This window comes from Scyliorhinus canicula, chromosome 15, assembly GCF_902713615.1.
Source record: "Scyliorhinus canicula chromosome 15, sScyCan1.1, whole genome shotgun sequence".
Taxonomy (NCBI): domain Eukaryota; kingdom Metazoa; phylum Chordata; class Chondrichthyes; order Carcharhiniformes; family Scyliorhinidae; genus Scyliorhinus; species Scyliorhinus canicula.
In genome coordinates, this window is record NC_052160.1 from 24,773,483 (window position 1) to 24,794,393 (window position 20,911).

Here is a 20,911-nt window from a genome sequence, read left to right on the forward strand (position 1 = left end):
TGAGTTTCCAACAAAATAATTCGAATTCAGGTTGATGCTTCACCTTTTAGTTGTAAATTTTCTGCACTGAATTTGTTGCAGTGTTTTATCATCTTGTTTCTGTACTCGCACTGTGGAAATTTGCTCCAGATGGATATCTTGATCAAAAAGTCCTTTAACCAAGAATCACGTTTACTAAACAAGTTTTCTATTGAGCAATTGTATTGAATTATTGTTGGTTCAAGATTGCAAAGAGTTGGCAACACTAATAGTTTATGCTGTGGGTGATGTAGTTATATTGTTCTGAACGGGCAGCACCGTGGTGCAGTGGTTAGCACTGCTACCTCACTGCACTGAGGTCCCAGGTTCGATCCCAGCTCTGGGTCACTGTCCCTGTGGAGTTTGCACATTCTGCCCTTGTTTGCGTGGGTTGCGCCCCCACAACCCAAAGATGTGCAGGGTAGGTGGATTAGCCACGCTAAATTGCCCCTCAATTGGAAAAAATTAATTGGGTACTCTAAATTTATTTATTTTTTAATTTTAATATTGGTCTGAGAGTGGAGAGATCAGAGGGAGGGTAACAACAGGCCGGCTGGTACTAAGTGTCTGTTGCTAGTTGTCTTCACCATTCTCATTCTTATTGTCAGCTTCCCAATGAATGAAACATTTCAATAAACATCCAATACCCAGCCCCAAACCTTTTCTTATGACTGTTCCCTGTATTGTGCGCAGGTGTTTCATGTCCTTCTACAATATTACCAAATTACCAAAGTGGGATTTTGCTTGCTTAATTGAATTCCACAAACAATTGGTCTTTCGCTCTCCTCCTCAAATAGTTATCTGTATTCAGCTTTATGAATCCAGATCAATTGGAACACTCTGAATCTACCTTACATTCATGGACAAATTTAATAATACAACAAATGATTTCTTCTTATTTATAAATATCTTTTAAGGTTCCAGAATTACGTGTCTGTGATACGCTATAAGTCACTCTTTCCATTTATCACTGGAACAATGTCCAGGCTTGGGCTGATAAGTGAAGAGTAGCATTTGTACCAAGCAATAACCATATCTAACGTGAGAATCTAACCACGCCCCCATGTCATTCAATAGGATTACCGTTGTCCGATTCCCCACCATTGACAACTTATTGGAATCTTACCTGGACCAGCCACGTAAATAATGTGGCAAGAGCAGATCCGAGGCTGGAAATTCTGCAGCATTGAGGTGTTATTACATGGAATGTACAGAACAAAAACAGTCCATTCATTGCAGTTGGTCTTTGTCTGTGTTTATGCTCCACAAAAGTCTTCTCCCAACCTATCTCATCTCATTCTATCAGCATCTGTTCTTTTCTCCCTTGTGTAGATTGTGCATTAACATGTTTGCAGGATGCCTTGAGCTACTTCACAATCACATCTAACATGTAATGAAACAAATGGAAGTGTTCAGGTATGCACAATGAGGCCCCACAATCTGCAGATGAGTAGTTGGTCTGTGTGTGGTGCATGGTTACTTATATATCTGTTCTTTAAAAAATGTATTGTGTGATTGCATGAATCCATTTGAACAGACACAGACCTTCAGTTTAGCATTGCTCTTGAAAGATACCATCTCCCAACAGTGCAGCACTCCCTTTAATGCACTGAGGAGTCAACTTGAATTATGATCAAGTTTTATAGTGGTGCGTTTTAACATGTCCCTAGTTCAAGAATGGCACTGGCTAAGCCAAGGTGATACTTGAATTAATTAAAATATTGCTGCTATCTGCAATCTACCCCTCCACTGTTCTCTTTGATCTTCCAATTATCCTAAACTGGCTTTTGTAGATCTATTATTCCCTTTGGGTGATTCCTTATGTTAAATCTTTGACTTGTATTTTTATACAATTCTGCCATAATATTTCATATAATTTTGACTTCTCCATGATATTCATTGCTAGGTTACCAATCTCCCCAGGTCCAAAAGAGCTATTCCAATTTTGTACTATTATTCTATTTTATTGATGCACTGCTCAGTATTTTCACTTACATTAGTGTGAATTCAATAATATATTCTCAAGCTGTTAGATCGATGTTTTTCACGGTAAATCATTGCAATTCATAAAGGTAAGATCAAGGTCTTGCACAGGCAAGTATTATCCATTCAAAACATTTCACAGAAATGGAACAAATTCCTGGTCTGTTCTGAAATGGATGCTTGGATTTTAGAGTAGAGGCCAGGGTAAGGGATCTGACCTGTGTTGCACCTGACTCTGGGGTGCTGGATGTTGACACTGAGTTATTTGGTATAGACTGTGCCTCATTCAAAGCAGTTAATATTGCTGTTAGCCTTGTACTAGTGCTGCACTTCAGACATACAACCTGGTGCAACTTTCAGATCAAGTGTAATTTTGGCTTATTTCCATTGTGGAGATGTATTGACCTTTAGTGAGCGCCCGACCCCTTGTGTGGCACAATCTTGAGTCCTAAGTAGGCTGCACACACAAACAATTTGAATAATCGAATTCCTGCAGCACAGAAGGAAGCCATTCAGCCCGTCAAGTTTGCACTGATCCGTTGAAAGACCACCCCACCTAGCCCCGATTGGATTGGATTTGTTTATTGTCACGTGTACCGAGGTGCAGTGAAAAGTATTTTTATGCGAGCAGCTCAATCCCCTGCTCTATCCCATAATCCCACCCAAATATTGGACACTAAGAGGCAATTTAGCATGGCTAATCCACCTAACCTGCACCTCTTTGGACTGTCGGAGGAAATCCACACAGACACGGGGAGAATGTGCAAACTTCACACAGTCACCTGAGGTCAGAATTGAACCTGGGTCCCTGGAGCTGTGAAGCAGCAGTGCTAACCACCATGCCACCCAAATTTGGATAGCCAAATTGTGTACTCAATATTCAAGCAATGTAAGAACTGAATGATCAAATTTATTTCAAGTGACTTGTTTTAGTTGCCGTGCAATTTAACACCCTAAAGTACACCATATAGACGGCTCAAAAATTGTTTCATCTTGATTCCCGAATAATTTTATACAGTTGTGCAAATGGTGTATACGATAACACTAATGATGTGGAGTCCATCTGTTTCAGTGTAAACAATTGGCCCTGACGAGTTTAGTTCAATGTTATGCTTTTTATAATAGTTGTTTTCGTCCATTAATTTTCCTTTTTTAATTTCAGATATACTTGGCAGTGGTGATGGAATAGCACCTCCACAGAAAATACTTTTTCCAGCAGAGAAAATCTCCTTGAAATGGCAACAGATGCACAAAATAGGAGCTGGCCTCCAAAACCTGGGCAACACCTGCTTTCTAAACTCTGCACTGCAGTGTTTGACCTATACGCCACCCCTTGCAAACTATATGCTTTCCCGGGAACATTCTAGAACATGTATGTACTTGCAATCATTTGTCCATAACTTAAGAGCTGCTCATTTTTTTTCACCCCACATCACATGGTATGCTCACTTCCAAGTCACTCAGAGGCGAGTTACCAATTCCCAGGGTTGCTGGGTAATGATGTGGTGACTCGGCCTTTGAATCTTTTATTGTCAGCTCCTTCATTTTCACCTCCTTAATGTCTCTCTCCTAGGTCTGCTAGCAAGAGACATCAAGATACCATTGAATGGGGTTCGTGCATATAAATCCACATGACATGGTTAGATGGATAGACAGATTCGTGTTAGACAGGGGAGTTGAGGGTTATGGGGTCAAGACAGGAAAGTGGAGCTGAGACCACAATCATATTAACCATGTTCTTAAATAGCGGGACAGGCTTTAAGGGCCGGTTGGTCTACTCCTATGCAAGGAAGCATTGAGGCAGATACATTTACAGTTACACCAAGTCAAATTTGTCCTGAAGAGCATTGTTCCCATAAAATTATTCATTGGAATAACTGATGGGCCTCAACATTTGGGGCAGCATATTCTGCCTGTCGTTTGGAGGAATGACTGGAACAGGTGACAGTGGATATCTTATATAGTGAAGGATGGGAATATGGGTATCATCATGGTCAAACAGCCCTAAATTATTGCCAAAAGCATTTTAAACATGACCGTATAACATTTGCTATCAATACCGTAGGTAATTTACACTGTTGACTCTTGTTAAGAATAGCTTAAATTAAATTTCCAAAATGCTGGAAGAGTTATTTTTGTTCTTATGGTGGATTTCTTGCAATCTAGCATGAGATATATCCAAATATATAGTAAGTATAAGATTATTTTTATATCTGCAGCTATTTTTTGGTTGGGTGTTCTTTGCACTGCAATCTCTTGTTCCCACTAACACTAAATTAGTGTAGATTGTATTTTGTATAATACAAGAGCTGGTTTTCAGTGCAACCACCGCTTGATTCATGGCAGTGGAGGCGGCCCGCCATTGGCTGGCGGCGGGATCGTCTGCTCCCGTCGTTGTCAACAGGGTTTCCCATTGAACGCGTCCTTCGCCGTCATGAAACCCACGGCGGGCTGCACCGCCGGGAGGACAAGATGATCCCATCGACATGACAGCCAGAAATTTCCAGCCAAGGTTTTTGAATAACTGTCTGAATAGATTGTTGCACATTATGGTTTAAAATTCTGTTTTTTGTGTAACCATTTGAAAATCTGTTTGCGGTGGGTATTTTAAATATGCATGTTAAAAGTAATGTGCTCATCCTGTGGAATGCAACAGCTTGCATTGATCTGATGTCTTTAACACAAAGTCGCACGGCACTTTTCAGGCAACATTTATAGAAAAAGACAGATGCTTACATGGGAGTGAGAGATTAGGAGGAGTACTAAAAGCTTGGTCCAAGAGATGGATTTAGCAAATTTTCTGAAAGGAAAATGAGAGTGGGAAGGGTGGCAAAGTTCATAAGAGACCAGAATAAAGAAATGAAGCATGTAGTATGGAATGCACTGGGGGAGATTGCGATAAAAGAGCTGTGTGAGGTTTTAAAAGGGAAAAAAAAAAAAAAATTATATTCTGCTTTTCGTGACCATCGGAAATCTGAAAGTGCTCGACAGCCAACCAAGTATTTTTGAAGTGCTGCGATTGTTGTAATGTAGGAAACGCAGCAACTAATGTGCATACATGAAACTCCCACAAATAACAATGAGACAGGTTAATCTATTTTTGAGGTGTTGATAGATTAATATAGATTAATATTGGCCAAGGAGAACTCCCCTGCTCCTCTTAAATAATGCAGTGAGGTTTTTTAGGAAGTTGATTCCTATGTCTGAAAATGATGGTACCGTGGGGCAACACACAGATGAGAGAACCAAAGTTAGATTCTTGGGGGACTGAAGGTGACTGCAAAAGAGGGAAAAGCAATTGCTAGCGATACAGTTTGGGCAGATGGGAGTTGAATCATGAAAGTGCAGTTCTATAGAGCTGGACAAGGAGAGCAGTTAAAGGAGGATGACATGATCAACAGTGCCAAATAAAACAAAAACATTTTTGTTGAAGTTTTCAAGTTTTTTTTTTTTACATTGGTCGTTTCAAAACAGAGGAGGGAAAAATGCCATGGGTATCAATGCAAAACAAGTACAGCACATAACAGAAGTCATTGTGTGCAAGGGAGTCCCCAACGTGTTCCTTAGCCCGATCACGGACCTACCATCCCATACTCAGGGCCACCCTTCTCCTCAGTAAAGTTCCGATAGCAACGAAAACAGTCACACTGCAATGAAGTTACTGTGAAAAGCCCCTAGTTGTCACATTCCAGCACCTGTTCGGGTACACGAGGAGAATTCAGAATGTCCAAATTACCTAACAGCATGTCTTTTGGGACTTGTGGGAGGAAACCGGAGCACCTGGAGAAAACGCACGCAGACTCCACACTGACAGTGTCCAAACTTGGGGGGGCCTTCCTCAATCATAGCGTGGACTAACTAACCCTACCAACCCCTGTCCCCCACCCCACTTCGGCTCTGCTCACCTTCCTTCTAGGCAAGACACCACAAGGAGTATCAGACCATGGAAGACTCAAATACATTTGGGATAAAGACTGTGCACAAATCCCGTATTCAACATTCGGCTAACCATGCTATGAACTTGTTAAATCAGGATGATCAGCGGTAGAGGCCATCACATCCAAGCCATTCTCTTCCTTGTAAATTGACGCCATCAAGGGTAACAGTGGAGATGCAGAAATGCAAGGTCATCCGCATGATAAAGTCGTCTACATGGCACACGAAAGCCAAAATCCAGGATGCAGGAGGATCAAAATCAACGAGCTCCCATCAGGGTCTCGCGAGGATTTTGACAACCGAAACACGAAGCACCATCGCTTCCATCATGTTGTCTCACCAGAATCCAGGCGGTCAACAACCTATGCTCTGGCTGGGGGTGTGGGTTGACTCGAGCAACTTAGCCGCCTCCAACCTCTCACTATTGACAATCCGGAACAGGACAGCACAAGACCAGCACCAACCCCAAGCCTAGAAGATGGGATTAAATGTGCCCCATCAAATATAATTTGCCCAGCTTCCAGATAGAGATTCCCAAAACATGGCAGCCAATTCTTGAACTCACCTTGGAACTTCTCCAACGCCTTGCCTTAACCAGACTGAAGCACTCCCTTCCTTTTCCCCTTCTCTCTCCCGACTCTCATCAGGCGAGACAATAGGCCATGAAACAGGAACTCAATCTTATGGCGGCAGGCTTCCACCAAGGGCAGTGCTCTCTCTATTGCAAGAACTCTCTTGTGCACCGCTATTATCCCCATAAAAACACCCTGGAATTTTCTGAATTGAGCTTTAACAACCTGTACCTCAGGGCGGGGATTTCCAGCTAGAAGAGCATCTTCGTTGGCTTACCTCATTTGTTGATTCACACGGCAGTCAGGGTGGGAGCCTGCTGAAAAGCCACTGCCTGCAAAAGCAGGGCCCCACCTCCTATTCCTTCCTGCCGCCACAAACAAGCGAGAATTTAAACATTCTAACTCTGCTCTGTGATGTGGAAACAACGACCAATAATTCTCTGAGCATATTTTATAATATGTAAACCAAAAAAAGACGACATGAAATGTGCACGAGGATGAAAAAACTGATTAAAAGGTGAGCAGGGCCGGAGATAATGAAAACGCAGCCACTCTTGCATCACGTGACCCCCAACAGTGCCACATTTAATGGAGTTAAATAGAGATAATGTGCCAAGATCACAGAGGGTATTGGAAATAATTTTGGTTTGGGCCTTTGCATTTTTGACGTTGAGAAGGTCAGAAGTTGGACTGGAGTTATTTCGACAGTGAGTTGTAGGAGAGGTTGGCACACCTGAAAGGGCAACACTTTCAAGTATCTTAGAGTGCAAAGCTAAGTAAATGAAGGAGGGTAATTGATAACGGTGGAAGGGACATTTGTATAACACTTTCACAACGTTGTTTTGCTAACTTCCCTATTCTGTAAAGCAATGTATTGCCTGATTTAGTTTGAGTAAAGAATAATTATCATTGCTTTTTCTTTGTAGGTAATGAACAAGGATTCTGTATGATGTGTATGATGCAGAATCATATCACCCAGGTCTTTTCCAGTTCTGGAAATGTTATCAAGCCTATGTCCGTCATTAACGACCTCAGACGTAAGAATTGTTTTTTTCCTTGCAGTAACTAACCTCAAACTGTCAAAATAAGAATACATTGGAACCTCTGTTATCTGTCCGAGTGTAGCACTCCATAATGTTGAAAATTGGTAGATGATGTTGTGCCCAAATTTTGGTTTCACATTTATGATTCAAGAAAACACTTCTTGAATACATGATACAAGAATGCACAGGATTGAAAACTAATTAATACAAGTAATATTAATTAAGTTCCTTTTTTCTCGTTCCAGAAGGTTAATTTGGACCAGGAAGAGATTGGTATTGGCTAGCTGTGCATTAAACGTTTTGCACAACAATTTTGTCTGTTAATTGGATAATGGATGTTCCACTGTATATGAGAATTTGAATACCTTAATGCTTTTCATGACATGAAACCACTGGTTTGTAATTTTTGTGGAAAAATGGGCGGACTTGCATAATACAATTTCTCCCAAAAATCATCTTCAAAAACTCCCAGTATCCCATGAAGCAATAATGCAATTTGATTTAACAGTCCCTCAAACAGTAGACCTGCTGATAAGGGAGGGTTTCTTAAAAATGCTGTGCCAGATGCAAGCTAAGTTTAAGGGCTAATATAAGGAGGTTTTGATGTACAGTTTTGGATTTTTTTACTAAAAGGAGCTTCATTGATATTGCATCTAAATAACCCGAGAACTCATGAGGACTTTCACAGAACTCGTGACTTCCTATCTTATCATCTCAAGGGTTCGTTTTGAAAATGGGCATGCTTGGTGTGCTGGTCTGTGCTTCTGTAGACCTTTATACATGAACACTAACTTATCACCTCAGTAACTTATCATTTTATCTGATTTTCACCAAACTTGATCAGTGATTTTTCTCTTCAGACTCGTGGTACCTTTTGATAAATCAGTAGGTGAACTGGATACAGCACCTAAGCACTGACTCGTGACCTCAGTAAGTTAGACTTTATTAGATTTTTACCAAACTTATAAGGAACTTCCTCTACACTTAATGCGTTCATTAAAAATGGGAGAAACTTTGCATTTGTGATTACTGATTTGATACCCTGATCGATGCACAAATTTGCAACATGCCAAAACAAACCCAAAATGCAAAATGACAGGCATATACAAAAGAAAGTGCCAAAGCACATTTTTCGCGAGCGCTGAATTGTTGAAAATCAGGCCCTTTTTAAATTTTAAGATAACCTTCTAATGACTATGTCCTTATTCTCTTGATACTCACCTATAAAAATGTTCTGCTCTCCTGACTCTTCCAATGTATAAAATATAATTCTGTGCTACAGAAGGATTGAAACTTTCTGAATCACTAATATAATTTTCTGCAGGCAAGCAAGAGTAGAATTTGTTTGTTTCTCTGCACCTTTAAAGGATTTTGGGATTGAAATAAATCATTCGTAATGATTTGCTTAAAGAAGAGATCCACTCCTTGTCATTAAAGCTCCTTGCATTATTGCAAATAGCTTCTTTATTTGGGATGATTTGGTGGAATGCAGCAAAAGCAGAGTATAGTTTCCAGGGCTCTGATTGGCACCTTTCCATAATGGTCTGGCTAGAGTTGGTGGTAAAGGGGGGGTTACACCACTGCCTCTATTCTGTGGTCCAATGTGTTACATTGATGCTTTCCGTGCATTCTTATAAATCATCTCTTTTCAGAAACCTTTTCCATAATTAATACTGTGCAGACCATGCAAAATGCAAACTCCTAGTAAGGAATTTTGAAATTGACTAGAAATACATTGAGGGCACGCAAACAAAAGTTTAAATGAAATAAAAAATGTATGCATACTTTCTCTTGATGGGTATAATCAATTCATTTGCTGATTGGTGCAATGATGGGGCAATTCATAAGCCAGAATTTGTGCGCTGAGATTGGACCTGCAGCCGACCCAAATTAGCACAAAATTGCACAAGAAAACGTTGGCCGGGTATCCCAATGTCATAGCGACATCACACCATATCATGGTCAGCAGCAGCCACCGCCAATTAAGTGCCAATTAAAGCCCCATTCGACTGGGATTTTTAGTGGCCTGTGCCCATCAGCAAGGCGGCCTTCATGTTTTTGCATCATTCTCTATCTCGAGCAGTATAAAATGCCCAGAAGATGTTTGAAGATTGAGGAGTTAGAAATATTGCTGTGAGTTTGTAGTTGCATTCAAGATAGTTTGTGGCATTTATTGTGTGTAAATATCCATTGAACAATACCATAGCTCCCTGAGGCAGCTCTGCAACAGTTGTCAGACTTCAGGGAGCTTGTTTCTAACTGTAGGACATCGCTGTAGGAGTTCCTCAGGATAGTGTCCTAGGCCTACTATCATCTACTTCATTAGTGTCCTTCCCTCCATCATAAGGTCAGATGTTGGGGATGTTCACTCATGATTGCACAATGCTCAGTGCCGTTTGCAACTCCTTAGAAACAAACTGAAGCAGCTCGTGTCCATCTGCAATAATACCTAGACAACATGCAGGCTTTGCCAGATAAGTGGCAAGTGGCATTAATGCCAGGCAATGACCATCTCTCAACAAAAGCGAATTCAACCATCTCCCTGTGACATTCGATGGCATCACCATCACTAAATTCCCCACTATCATTATCCTGGAGGGTTGCCATTGACCAGAAACTGAACTGGACCAGCTATATAAATACTGTGGCTACAGGAGCAGGCCAGAGGCTGGGAATTCTTCAACGAATAGCTCACTGACTGACTCCCCAAAGCCTGTCCACCAAGTACGAGGCCTAAGTCAGGAAGGGGATGGACTACTCTCTACTTCACTGGATGAGTGCAGCTCTAACGAGACTTAATATGCTTAAAACTATCTAGGACAAAGCAGTCTGCTTGATTGGCACCCCATCCACAAACCTAACATTCATTCCCTCAACCAACAGTGCACAGTGGCTGTAGTGTGTACTATATATAAGATGCAGCAATGCACCTAGGCTCCTTCAACAGCACCTTCCCATCCTACAACCTCCACCATCTAGAAGGATAAGGACCGCAGACAAGGGCTCGGAAAATATTTCTTGAGATTTCTGGGCAAATCTACATTTTTTTTTTTCAGGTGCTCCTTTTTTCAGTCTCACTAACTCCTTTATCATATGATGCAGTCACATGATAACATTAACTTCTGTTTTTGTGTTGATTATTTTTAGGGTTTCCTCTTTAGATAGATGAGGTGTCACGCACCAAAGACAGGGTAAAATGTTCATATATTTATAATTGTTTTTCTCCGTCAACCTTGGGGGTGATGGCCTGCGCCCAAGGTGTACACCAATTCTGTATTTAACATTGTCTGTTGAGGCTTCAGAGGCGGATTCATGAATGGGTCCCTTCCACAGCGGGCACAGATTAATAACTGGCCTGTGGTCGACTATTTTTTCATCCACAGGCGCTCTCTTCTGCCATCGGGTAATTTCTTTTGCCCTCTGCTTTTTCCATGCCTATCCTAACTGCTTGTCCCCAGGCACTCCAGCAGCAAGGACTTGCCATGTATCCATTCCGATCCTGATCAACTTGAAGTCTTGCTTGCAAGCTTCCTTGTATCGTGTATGTGGGCGACCTGTTGATCTTGTTTCAAGAGCAAGATTTCTGTAGTACACTGGGGATCCCTGCATGCTGCTATACTTCCATATTCGGCTTTGTCTTTCCAGGGGATGCTCAATATTCGCCTGACGCAGCGGAGGTTGAAGCTGTTAGCTGCTTTTGGCTTGCAGAAGTTGTCCATGCTTCACTACTGTAAAGGAGGGTGCTGAGAAAACAAGCCTAGTGTACACAACTTTGTTTTTGGTTAGTTTGCTGATGGTCCACGCTCAACATCTAATCTTTGACACGACAGCTGCAACCTTGGCAATCCTGGTGCTGATTTCTGCATCAAGGACAGGTTGCTGGTAATTGTTAATCCAAGGTACGTGAAATTGTCAGCGACATCCAGAATAAGATTGTCAGTAATAATAGAAGGTGGACTCTCTACAACCTGACACATGGCCCTGGTCTTTGAGACTTTTGAAAGCCTGCAAGAACCAATCCACAAAGCTGTTGCAAGTGAACTTCAGTATAGAATGCCAATGTCCTATCAGCAAACAGCAACTCTCAAACTAAGACATTACCCACATTGGTCTTGCTATACAGCCTTGCCAAGTTGAACAGCTTGCTGTTGGCTTCAGCATGCAGGTAGATGCCCTAATGTGAGCCCCCAAAAGCATACAGTAGCAAAATGGAGAAAAATATGCCAAAAGGAGTTGGTAATCCCTGTTCTACCCCGCAGCTGATCTTCAAAGTCTTCAATGATGCCCCATTGTAATTAACAAAGCTGAGTGTGTTCCTGTGAAAAGAAGAAATGGAGACCAGGCAGGCAGTGTACTTTCTATAACAGTTTAAAGAGTCCACTTCTGCTGACCAGGGCGAAGGCTTTGGTAATGTTTATATGAAGGCAACGTGGAATGGCCTGCACTGTTTGTGGCATTTCTCCTGAAACTGCCAAAGTGATAAAATCATAACTGCCAATGTGGCAGCTCAATACCACACTGAAACGTGATGCCAGAGTCTCCAATCTGGTCAGAGAAACGCAAGCCAAGACCTTCCTCACAATCGAGGAGATGCTTTGGTAATTTTTGTTGTGTTAAGAATCCTGTTGATATTACCTGAGAATGTCTCAACCTCCATGGACAACTTAAAACACATTCTTACTGATGTAAATTTGTTTGGAATAATGAGGAACAAACCAGTAAGGTACCAGTCCAGTCATTGTGTAAACAATTAATAAAGAATGTTTATTAAAGTGAAAGTAAAAAATACAACTAAAAATTAGTATACACTAGGTCAGGGATTTTCAAACTTTTTTTTCCTGGGACACACTTTTGCCACTGGCCGACCTTCGCAACCTACGCCATGTTTGCTTACCCAGATTGCTTATGGAATGTAGCATGGAATTGAGCCCCAGGTGCTTGATCCAACATCATTTGTGAAACATCAATATATTCCCAAATCAGGATTATATCTGGTGTTGAGGCAAATCAGCTGGATGTGGATTCCGCACCATACCCTCTTCTCTACCCCCCAGCAACACACTCACTCATACCGGAGTCTTCTATCCTTGATTTTAAAAACGGTTGATTTACCAGTTTGAAAGTTTTTGTTCCACTTTTGATGCCATATTTGTAGATGCCAGAATTTCATAGAATCCCATCAGTGCAAAAGGAGGCCATTCGGCTTACCGAGCCTGCACCGAACCTCTAAAAGAGCACCCTAGGCCCATTCCCCCGTCACCCCCACATCTTTGGACTGTGGGAGGAAACCGGAGCACCGGGAGAAAACTTCATGCAGACAGGAGAGAACATGCAAACTCTATACAGACAGTCACCCAAGACTTGAATTGAACCCTTGTCCCGAGTGCTGTGCTAACCACCGTGCCACCTGAAGTTAAATTCTATTAGCTGCTATAGTGGGGTTTGAATATGTTCCTCCAGACCATTTGCCTAGGCCTCCAGTTAGCTAGTCCAGTAACATTACAACTGCGCTGCAATCTTCGGATTTCCTTTCACTTTTCCCAAGAAATTGCATTGCACACTCATAACCTTGCCATTTCCGTGCATAAAAATGACGATTTACCCTTCAATATTTTATAAAAGCAAATAACTGCGGATGCTGGAATCTGAAACGAAAGAGAAAATGCTGGAAAATCTCAGCAGGTCTGGCAGCATCTGTAGGGAGAGAAAAGAGCTAACGTTTCGAGTCCAATGACTCTTTGTCAAAGCTAACAGACAGAGAAAGTGGGAAATATTTATACTGTAGAGTGAGAATGAAAGATGAGTCACAGCCACAGAAACCCAGGGAAACTGGGTGCTGATGGCCACAGAAACCAAGGGGAAAGAGTGCTAATGGCAGTCCCCAGAGAGAACAAAAGATGTGAAAGGTCAAACAGCAGGGAAACTAACATCAGAGAATGAACTGTAGATGGGGGAGGGGAAGGGGTAAGGAAAGGTGGATAAGATGGGGGGGGGGGTTAAAATATACATCAAGAAAGAAAGAAATGGTAAAAGACAGTTAAAATGAAATTGGGTGAAAACAAATGGGTCAAGGTGGGGTAGAGCTAATCATCTGAAGTTGTTGAATTAGACGTTGAGACCAGAAGGCTGTAGCGTGCCTAACCGGAGGATGAGATGATGTTCCTCCAGTTTGCCTTGAGCTTTACTGGAACATTGCAGCAGGCCAAGGACAGACATGTGGGCGTGGAAGCAAGGTCTTTTGTTAAAATGGCAAGCAACGGAAAGGTCAGGGTTCTGAATGCACACAGACTAAAGATGCTCAGCAAAGCGATCGCCCAATCTGTGTTTAGTCTCTCCGATATAGAGGAGGCCACATTGGGAGCAGCGAATGCAATAGACCAAATTGGAAGAGATGCAAGTGAAACGCTGCTTAACTTGGAATGAGTGTTTTGGGCCTGGGATGTTAAGCATGGAAGAGGTAAAGGGGCAGGCATGACACATTCTGCGATTCCATAGGAAGGTGCCATGGGTGATGGGAGAGGTACTGGGTATGGTGGAGGAGTGGACTAGATTATAGGGAACGGTCTCTGCGGAATGCTGACAGAGGGAGTGAAGGGAAGATGTGTTTGGTGGTGGCATCTCGCTGGAGTTAGTGAAAATGGCGGAGGATTATGCTTTGCATACGGAGGCTGGTGGGATGAAATGTGAGAACGAGGGGGACTCTATCCTTGTTCTGGGAGGGATGGGAGGGGCGAGGGTAGTGGCGTGAGAGATGGACGGCACACTGTTGAGGGCCGTCAACAACTGTAGCTGGGAAATCACAGTTGAGGAAGAAGAAACACATTTTCGAAGCACCAGTTTGGAAAGTGGCATCATCGGAACAAATGCAACTGAGGCGAAGGAATTGAGAGAAAGGGATGGAGTCCTTTACAGGGTGTAGGGTGCAAAGAGCTGTAGTCCAGATAGCTGTGGGGGTCAGTGGGCTTGTAGTGGATATTAGTAGATAGTCAATTGCTGGAAATGGAGACCGAAAGATCAAGGCAGGGAAGGGAAGTGTCTGAGATGGAGCAGGTGAAAGTGATGGAGGGGTGGAAAATGGAAGCGAAGTTGATCAATTTTGCCAGGTCCGGATGAGAGCATGAAGCGGCACCAAAATAGCCATCGATGTTTCGGTAAAGGAGTTGTGGGAGAGGACCCGGGTAGGCCTGGAACAAGGAATGTTCTACATACCCCATAAAAAGGCAAGCATAGCTAGGACCCATGCGGGTACCCATTGCTGCACCTTTAATTTGGAGAAAGTGGGATGAGTTAAAGGAGAAGTTTTTGAGAGATAGAACAAGTTCAGCCAGGCAGAGGGGAGTGGTGGTGGATGGGAATTGTCCGGGCCTCTTTTTGAGAAAGAAGTGAAGAGCTCTCCGGCTCTTCAATATTTTACTTGTATCCTGCTCAGTCTATCGAATTTCCAGACAACAAATCGAGAGGTTATTCAGTTTTCACAAGTAAATGCAGCAATTCATTTCAAATACTTAGCATGTCAATTATTGTAACTCCTGAATTGGTATGTAGACTCCTATTGAATGTCAAATATAATCGTTGATTAGCTCCTTCCAAGAAATGTGACCCATTGTGAGACTTGGAAAATAGTCCACCTGCCTCTCATCATATTTTTTTTTGAATAACTGCAGCACTTGACATGAGCAGACAACTTAACCTTGTAATAGACATGAAATGGTCACTTACTCTGATATTTCCGCCTACTGGAGAATTCTGGAGTTAATTGATGGCTATTTATTTATTTTTGCTGCTAAAATTGCCCTCAAAATTCCCTCCCGTGACTTGGAAGCCCGCTCTACATGTGCAAAACTGAGACACACCACTAAAATATAGAATGATTACACTGCCTTTGTGTACAAACTTGAAACTTTTAATCACTAAGATCCTCCATCTCTGAGGAAAGGTTTATCAAGGACCATACAGTTTGTGCAGCCATTGATAATTGTTACCTGGCTGGCTGCTGCAGATGAGAGTGCATTTTCATAAAATATAACACTTTTAAATAAGATTTTCAATGAAGCTATTTTGCTGATATAATTTCCTGATACATGGTTCTGCATTCAGTGCCAACTATGACTGGGAAGTGAATTGTTTTCTTTTGTCTTGACTGTAGCACATCAGTTGTGCTCCTTCACAGTGGTGTATTCAAACACTGATGCAGGAACATTAGTTACATCAAAGCAATAAATAGTTTGATTGTCACCATGACGATGCTGGGGGGCTGCTGCGCTGTTCCATGCACCATATTTTTGTGAAGACAAGGAACCAATGTTTCTGTCAGCCTTGCCAGGACACAGATGATAGCACGTTAATGCTTCCAAGTGCACAAAGACACTTGAATTCTACCCTCCACCCCCAGCCAATCATTCGCGACCCGTAGCTCCGCGATCCTTCTCGCGGCCTGCATTTTGAAACGCCCTGCACTAGGACACTTGAGTATATTGATAATTAAACCGTGTCTATGTTCTATTATCTGAAATTATCTCTTGTTTCCAAAATATCCCTGCATTCACAGAGTCACCCCTTTTCCCAAGCACCATCCAATTTTAGTAACTAGCGGACACTGGTTAAATCCAGATAATAGTTAAAATACCACTTAAGTGACAAAATCTGGGAAACGGTCTCTTCCTGGTTCAGCAAAGACACAAAACTGCATATTTTGGAGGAGAATATCTGTAATCCGCTGTGGCTCTAAATGTTGAATGCAACAGGACTCTGTGGTTCAGATCGTCGATGGAATGGCCTGTCTGACGGTTGGATCTTGTCTCCTCCCCTATGAGGTTGCTAGCAGTTATACTGATCAGTCTCTTTGATATCCCACCTTGTGGATTCGGCTGTCCACAACTCAAATTTGTTGCCTTTTGAAGTTATCATTTGTATATCCCCACTGATTTCTGGTAAACAAGATTGATGATAAAGCCATTCGCATCTCAGCATCTCTAGATGCCTGCTAACCTTGTTACATAGGGGAAAATACATCTCATTATTCCTCTAGACACCTGCTAGTCTTGTTTGTTATTTGATTTTCATCTCAAGTTCACTGTTAACCTCGTTAATTTCTTGAATTCCTAATCATCATCACTGCAATCTCCTTTGTGTCTGTGCACAGTGACTATTTTTCCATCATACATGTCTTAAGCCATAAATCTTTCATTGTACCCAAGACAAGTTCGTAGAGACGCTGCAGCGGTGCTGGTTTTCCAGATTTAATCATTTTCAGTGGCAAGCCATTATTTTCTGATGCTTTACCGCTGGCAAAGATGGTTGAGGCCTTGTTCAGCTCCATTATGGTGGGCTTACTGTCCAGCTGCCCCACAACCAAAAGGCCTGGAAAGGCGCTGAGAACTTCAATGGCAACATTCTCCTTTGCATAGCGTTTATGTTGGTGCTCCACCCATCTTTCCACCTGCTTGCTCGGTTCAGTGATGATTATTTCTGTATTTGTCTTCAAAGGGGCTGATTTGGTTGCTGCTGGGCCTGCTGCTTTCCTCATCTATTCTGGCATCCCTGGATTAGCAGCAGGTTATGTTCTGTTGCAGTTTCAGCCAGTATTGATTTGTGTAGTTATGAGCTGCCTGCTGAGACTTGATTTTGGCAGCTCAGAGATCATCTGGATTTTGTTTGCTGCGGGCTTGCTTATAAAATAGAATCTCAACAATGCAGGAAGCAGCCATTCGGCCCATACGAGTCTGCACCAACCCCCTGAAAGAGCACCGCACCCAGGTTCAGTCCCCCACCCACCCCACACCACTTGTTCCCTGTAACCTAACCTGCACATCCCTGGGCACTAAGGGACAGTCCACCTAACCTGCACATCTTTGAATTGTGGGGGATAAAATGGAGCACCAGGAGAAAACTCACGCAGACATGGAGAGAGCATGCAAACTCTACACAGACAGTCAGCCAAGGCTGGAATCAAACTTGGGAGTATTTTAACTCCCTCATGCTGTGAGGCAGCAGTGCTAATCACTGTGCCACCATGCTGCTCACAAAGGCTTGTCGAAGTAACTGGCTTTGTTGCAGTAACTGGCTGGCTCAATTTCAGTCCAGTAAGCCCCTGATCTCGGTCTCCGTATGCAGTGAGTGCAGAGTTATAGATGGTTTTGCGCAGATTATCTCACTTTGGCACCGCACCCTGGCCTTGGGTGTTGCCCAAAAGAGCCTGGTTGAGGAACCCCATGGTTTTTTTCTGGGTCAGTGGTATGGCAAGTATTGATTTGAGGATAATCTTCTTGGAGTGGTATAGTTTCCGTGGCTGCAGCCTGATCTAGCTACACACCAGGCAGTGGTCAGTGTTAGTCACTGCTGTGATAGCTAGGTGTGATGAGGACGCTGTTACGGGTGGTACATCTGGTGATGATGAGATCTAGTGGGTTTGGCAGTAAGATAGACTCTACTCTCAATGATGGAACACCACCATTCCACCCTCTGCCCAATCACAGAAGGCTCAGATGAACATCTTACACTTGGGTCATCAAAAGCAAGAGCCCAGTTAACCTCAGGTGTACCTATGCCCTAATACTCGCCCCCACCTCAGATGAGAGTCGCTGTTGAGGATGTTCATCACCACAGACATAATGCTTTAGAGGAGAGCCACAGAAAGCTTAGAAACCATAGAAAGGGAATCATTCACACACAACCGGAAACCGGCCCCTTGCACTGGCATTCTCAATTTAAAAGCCAGTCAAGGCCGTTGGGTGCTTCTCCCACGATCGGGAACACCCTGACCGATCGCTCTGACATCTGCCTGCGACCCATTCGTAGGTCGCGGTCCACAGTTTGAAAAACCTTGACCCATGGGACCCAACTCCATATTTTCTATTTTGGTGTATTCCCTTAGCCTTATTTTCTCCCAAGACACCCACAAATGCAGGGCATTTTACCCATAGTTGGTGGCCTGATTCATGGGCACCAGGGCGTAACTGCCTGCAGGTGGGCCTGTGTGCCAAGCATCCGGGAGCCAGACCGTTTCTACATCCCCTGTAGTTTAGCCTGGATCCGTAAAGTGTACCCAGTTTACACATACATAGGACTTGCTAGTGAAGAAACTGTGTATTGGTGAGAGAGGCTTATGTACTTGGCTCTCTTTTTGGCTTACTCATACTGCTAGCCAGTGGTGAAAGCTGAAATAAGAGATGACAAGCAGGCTGACCATGACACACCACCCAAATGACTTTACACTTGATGGATCGTATCAACCCGGGTTGTTTTCCTGAGCTGATCCCCACTCTGGGACTCTTATCTTGGGACCACTTCCCTGCCCTCTCTTTCTTTGGGACCTCACTATCCCCTGTACCCTGACCCTTGCCTGGGGCACTTGCCTTTTATGGCACTTTTTCTTACTTTTATTCTTCTGTGTTGGGCCCAAAGAATGTAAAGATGTTGATCTGTGCATGTGCAGCCCACTGCCAGTCCATCAGGAGCTGAAGTTCCTGCCCTCCACTCAACCTTAAGGTGAGTTTAACTTTCATATCTACACACACACGCGTATAACATATATATATTAAATCTTTTAACTTAGAATATATAAATAAGTTTAATTCTTCATTTATTAGAAATAAATCTCCCATACTCCATTTCCAAAATGAAAATTCTAGCTACTTGGCACAAGGCAACTTATTGGGAATGAGTCAAACATCAGCAAACCCTTTTTGAAAAAAACCCAATTGCAAACAGTTAGTACTCTTGCGCATACTTTGGTTTTGTTCTGCCCCTCCATATTTCTGTTTAATAGTGAGTGCTGACAAAAACATCAGGATACCAACTTCTGAAGATCAAACCATGCAACAAGGGAAATATACAAAAATTAATTCAGCAGCAAGCACCATCAGATAATGAATGGTTTAATTCCTATTCTTCACATTTCAGTGTTATTTTTCTAAGCTAATGCACCTCCTCGCATAATCATCCATGCTTTGATGAGACATTGATTGGAACTCCTTAGCTCAGAAGCACCCCGATTACATTAAAGACACATACCACTTTATAAATGTGGTTAACCTATTAACCGTACTCCCCAATGCCATATATTTTAAAATGGACATTGAAAGCCTGTACATAAATATAGAAAGAGACAGGTATGCTGGCTGTCCAAATTATGGAATGTTATGGCATACGAGGAGGCTATCCAGTGCCTGGTGCCTGTGCTGGCTCTTTTGAGTGTGAGGCTAAGTTTTACAATCTATTCAAGTAAAATACAAAACTGAAGCAAGAAAAATAAATTTGGGCGCAAAATTACTAGCAGCATTGTAGCCAACAGTCCCACCATTGATTCACCATAACTTCCTTGAGATTGTCTATAATTTGAACGACTCACCGCTACCATCCATTTGATGCAGAAAACCTTCCAAACGCCTCTGTTTCAAAATGGGCCTGTACTCCTGCACCATGCTGCAGACAGGGTCAAAATCAATTGCTCTCGAGTGTCTCTGGAGACCAAGATGTCTGTGTCTTAAAAGTATTTGAGAGCCAGACTATAGAATTCATACAGGTGGAGCCCCACCGTTTCTACATCTCCTTAGCTTGTGTCTGTCCCTTTCTGCTGCTTCTCTTCTCCCAGTGGCATTCCAAAACCTGAGCCAGGTCCAAGACCTAACGAGCATCACAGCCCATGATCTGGGGTGAGTGAATTGAATGAGGCCTCTGTACTTGTTGCTACCCTGCTGTCCCTTGTTTGGGTTCAGTGTAATGGCAGCAATAGGATCAGCCATAATAAATGCTCCAGCTCCTCCAATCACAGATTCCTTCTCTCCTGCCCTTCCTCCTCCAATCAATTTCCTCTTTTGAGGAGGAAAGCCTGTGATTGGAGGAGCTAGGGCAGTGGATATGGGAGGGGTAAAATTTGTGATTGGAGGAGCAGCTCCACATGGATTCTGTCTCTCCCTGATATGGGGGGTGACTTATCTTTAATTTGTCACCCATGTCATTGATTTGTTTTGGGGGGGGGGGGGGGGCTTTTAAGGGTGAATCCTCCCTTCCATTATTTTGAACCCCGCAGCAGAAGAATGGGAAGACTAACACTTCCCCTCCAAACTAGACACTGCCCTGACTTGGCACTCTCTCACTGTCATTTGACCAAAATGTGTGTAGGTACACACCGTGCTGGTAGCGGGAACTCCCTAACAACTGTATGTACCTACACAAGTGGGCTTCAGTTCAAGAAGGTGGCTTACGACTACCTTCCCGAGGGTTATTAGGTGTGGGCAACAAATACTGGATGCCCATATCCCATGAAAATATTTGTTTTAAAAATCCAATGACGCTTTTACATATTTGCGGAATTCTGTAGCTGGTGTGCAATTCAATTTTGTTTCCTGCTAGATGAAT

The 20,911-nt window shown here is 42.8% G+C and overlaps 1 protein-coding gene across 9 annotated transcripts in view; it reads left to right on the forward strand.

Moving 5' to 3' along the window:
• usp42 (ubiquitin specific peptidase 42) overlaps positions 1-20,911 on the forward strand; it is a 106,331-nt gene that overhangs the window by 21,970 nt on the left and 63,450 nt on the right. For 4 of the 9 annotated variants that reach the window (XR_005463418.1, XM_038819786.1, XM_038819787.1 and 1 more), the window contains 2 exons: positions 3,164-3,373; positions 7,436-7,546. Coding sequence is in view for 3 of the 9 variants with exons in the window: in XM_038819786.1 (XP_038675714.1) it covers positions 3,164-3,373; positions 7,436-7,546 (321 nt within the window). In the remaining 6 variants the exon portion in view is untranslated. Of the gene's footprint in view, positions 1-3,163; positions 3,374-7,435; positions 7,547-8,412; positions 8,483-11,197; positions 11,452-20,911 lie in introns of those variants that run through there. The other 5 variants (XM_038819793.1, XM_038819789.1, XM_038819790.1 and 2 more) reach the window with 4 other exon arrangements.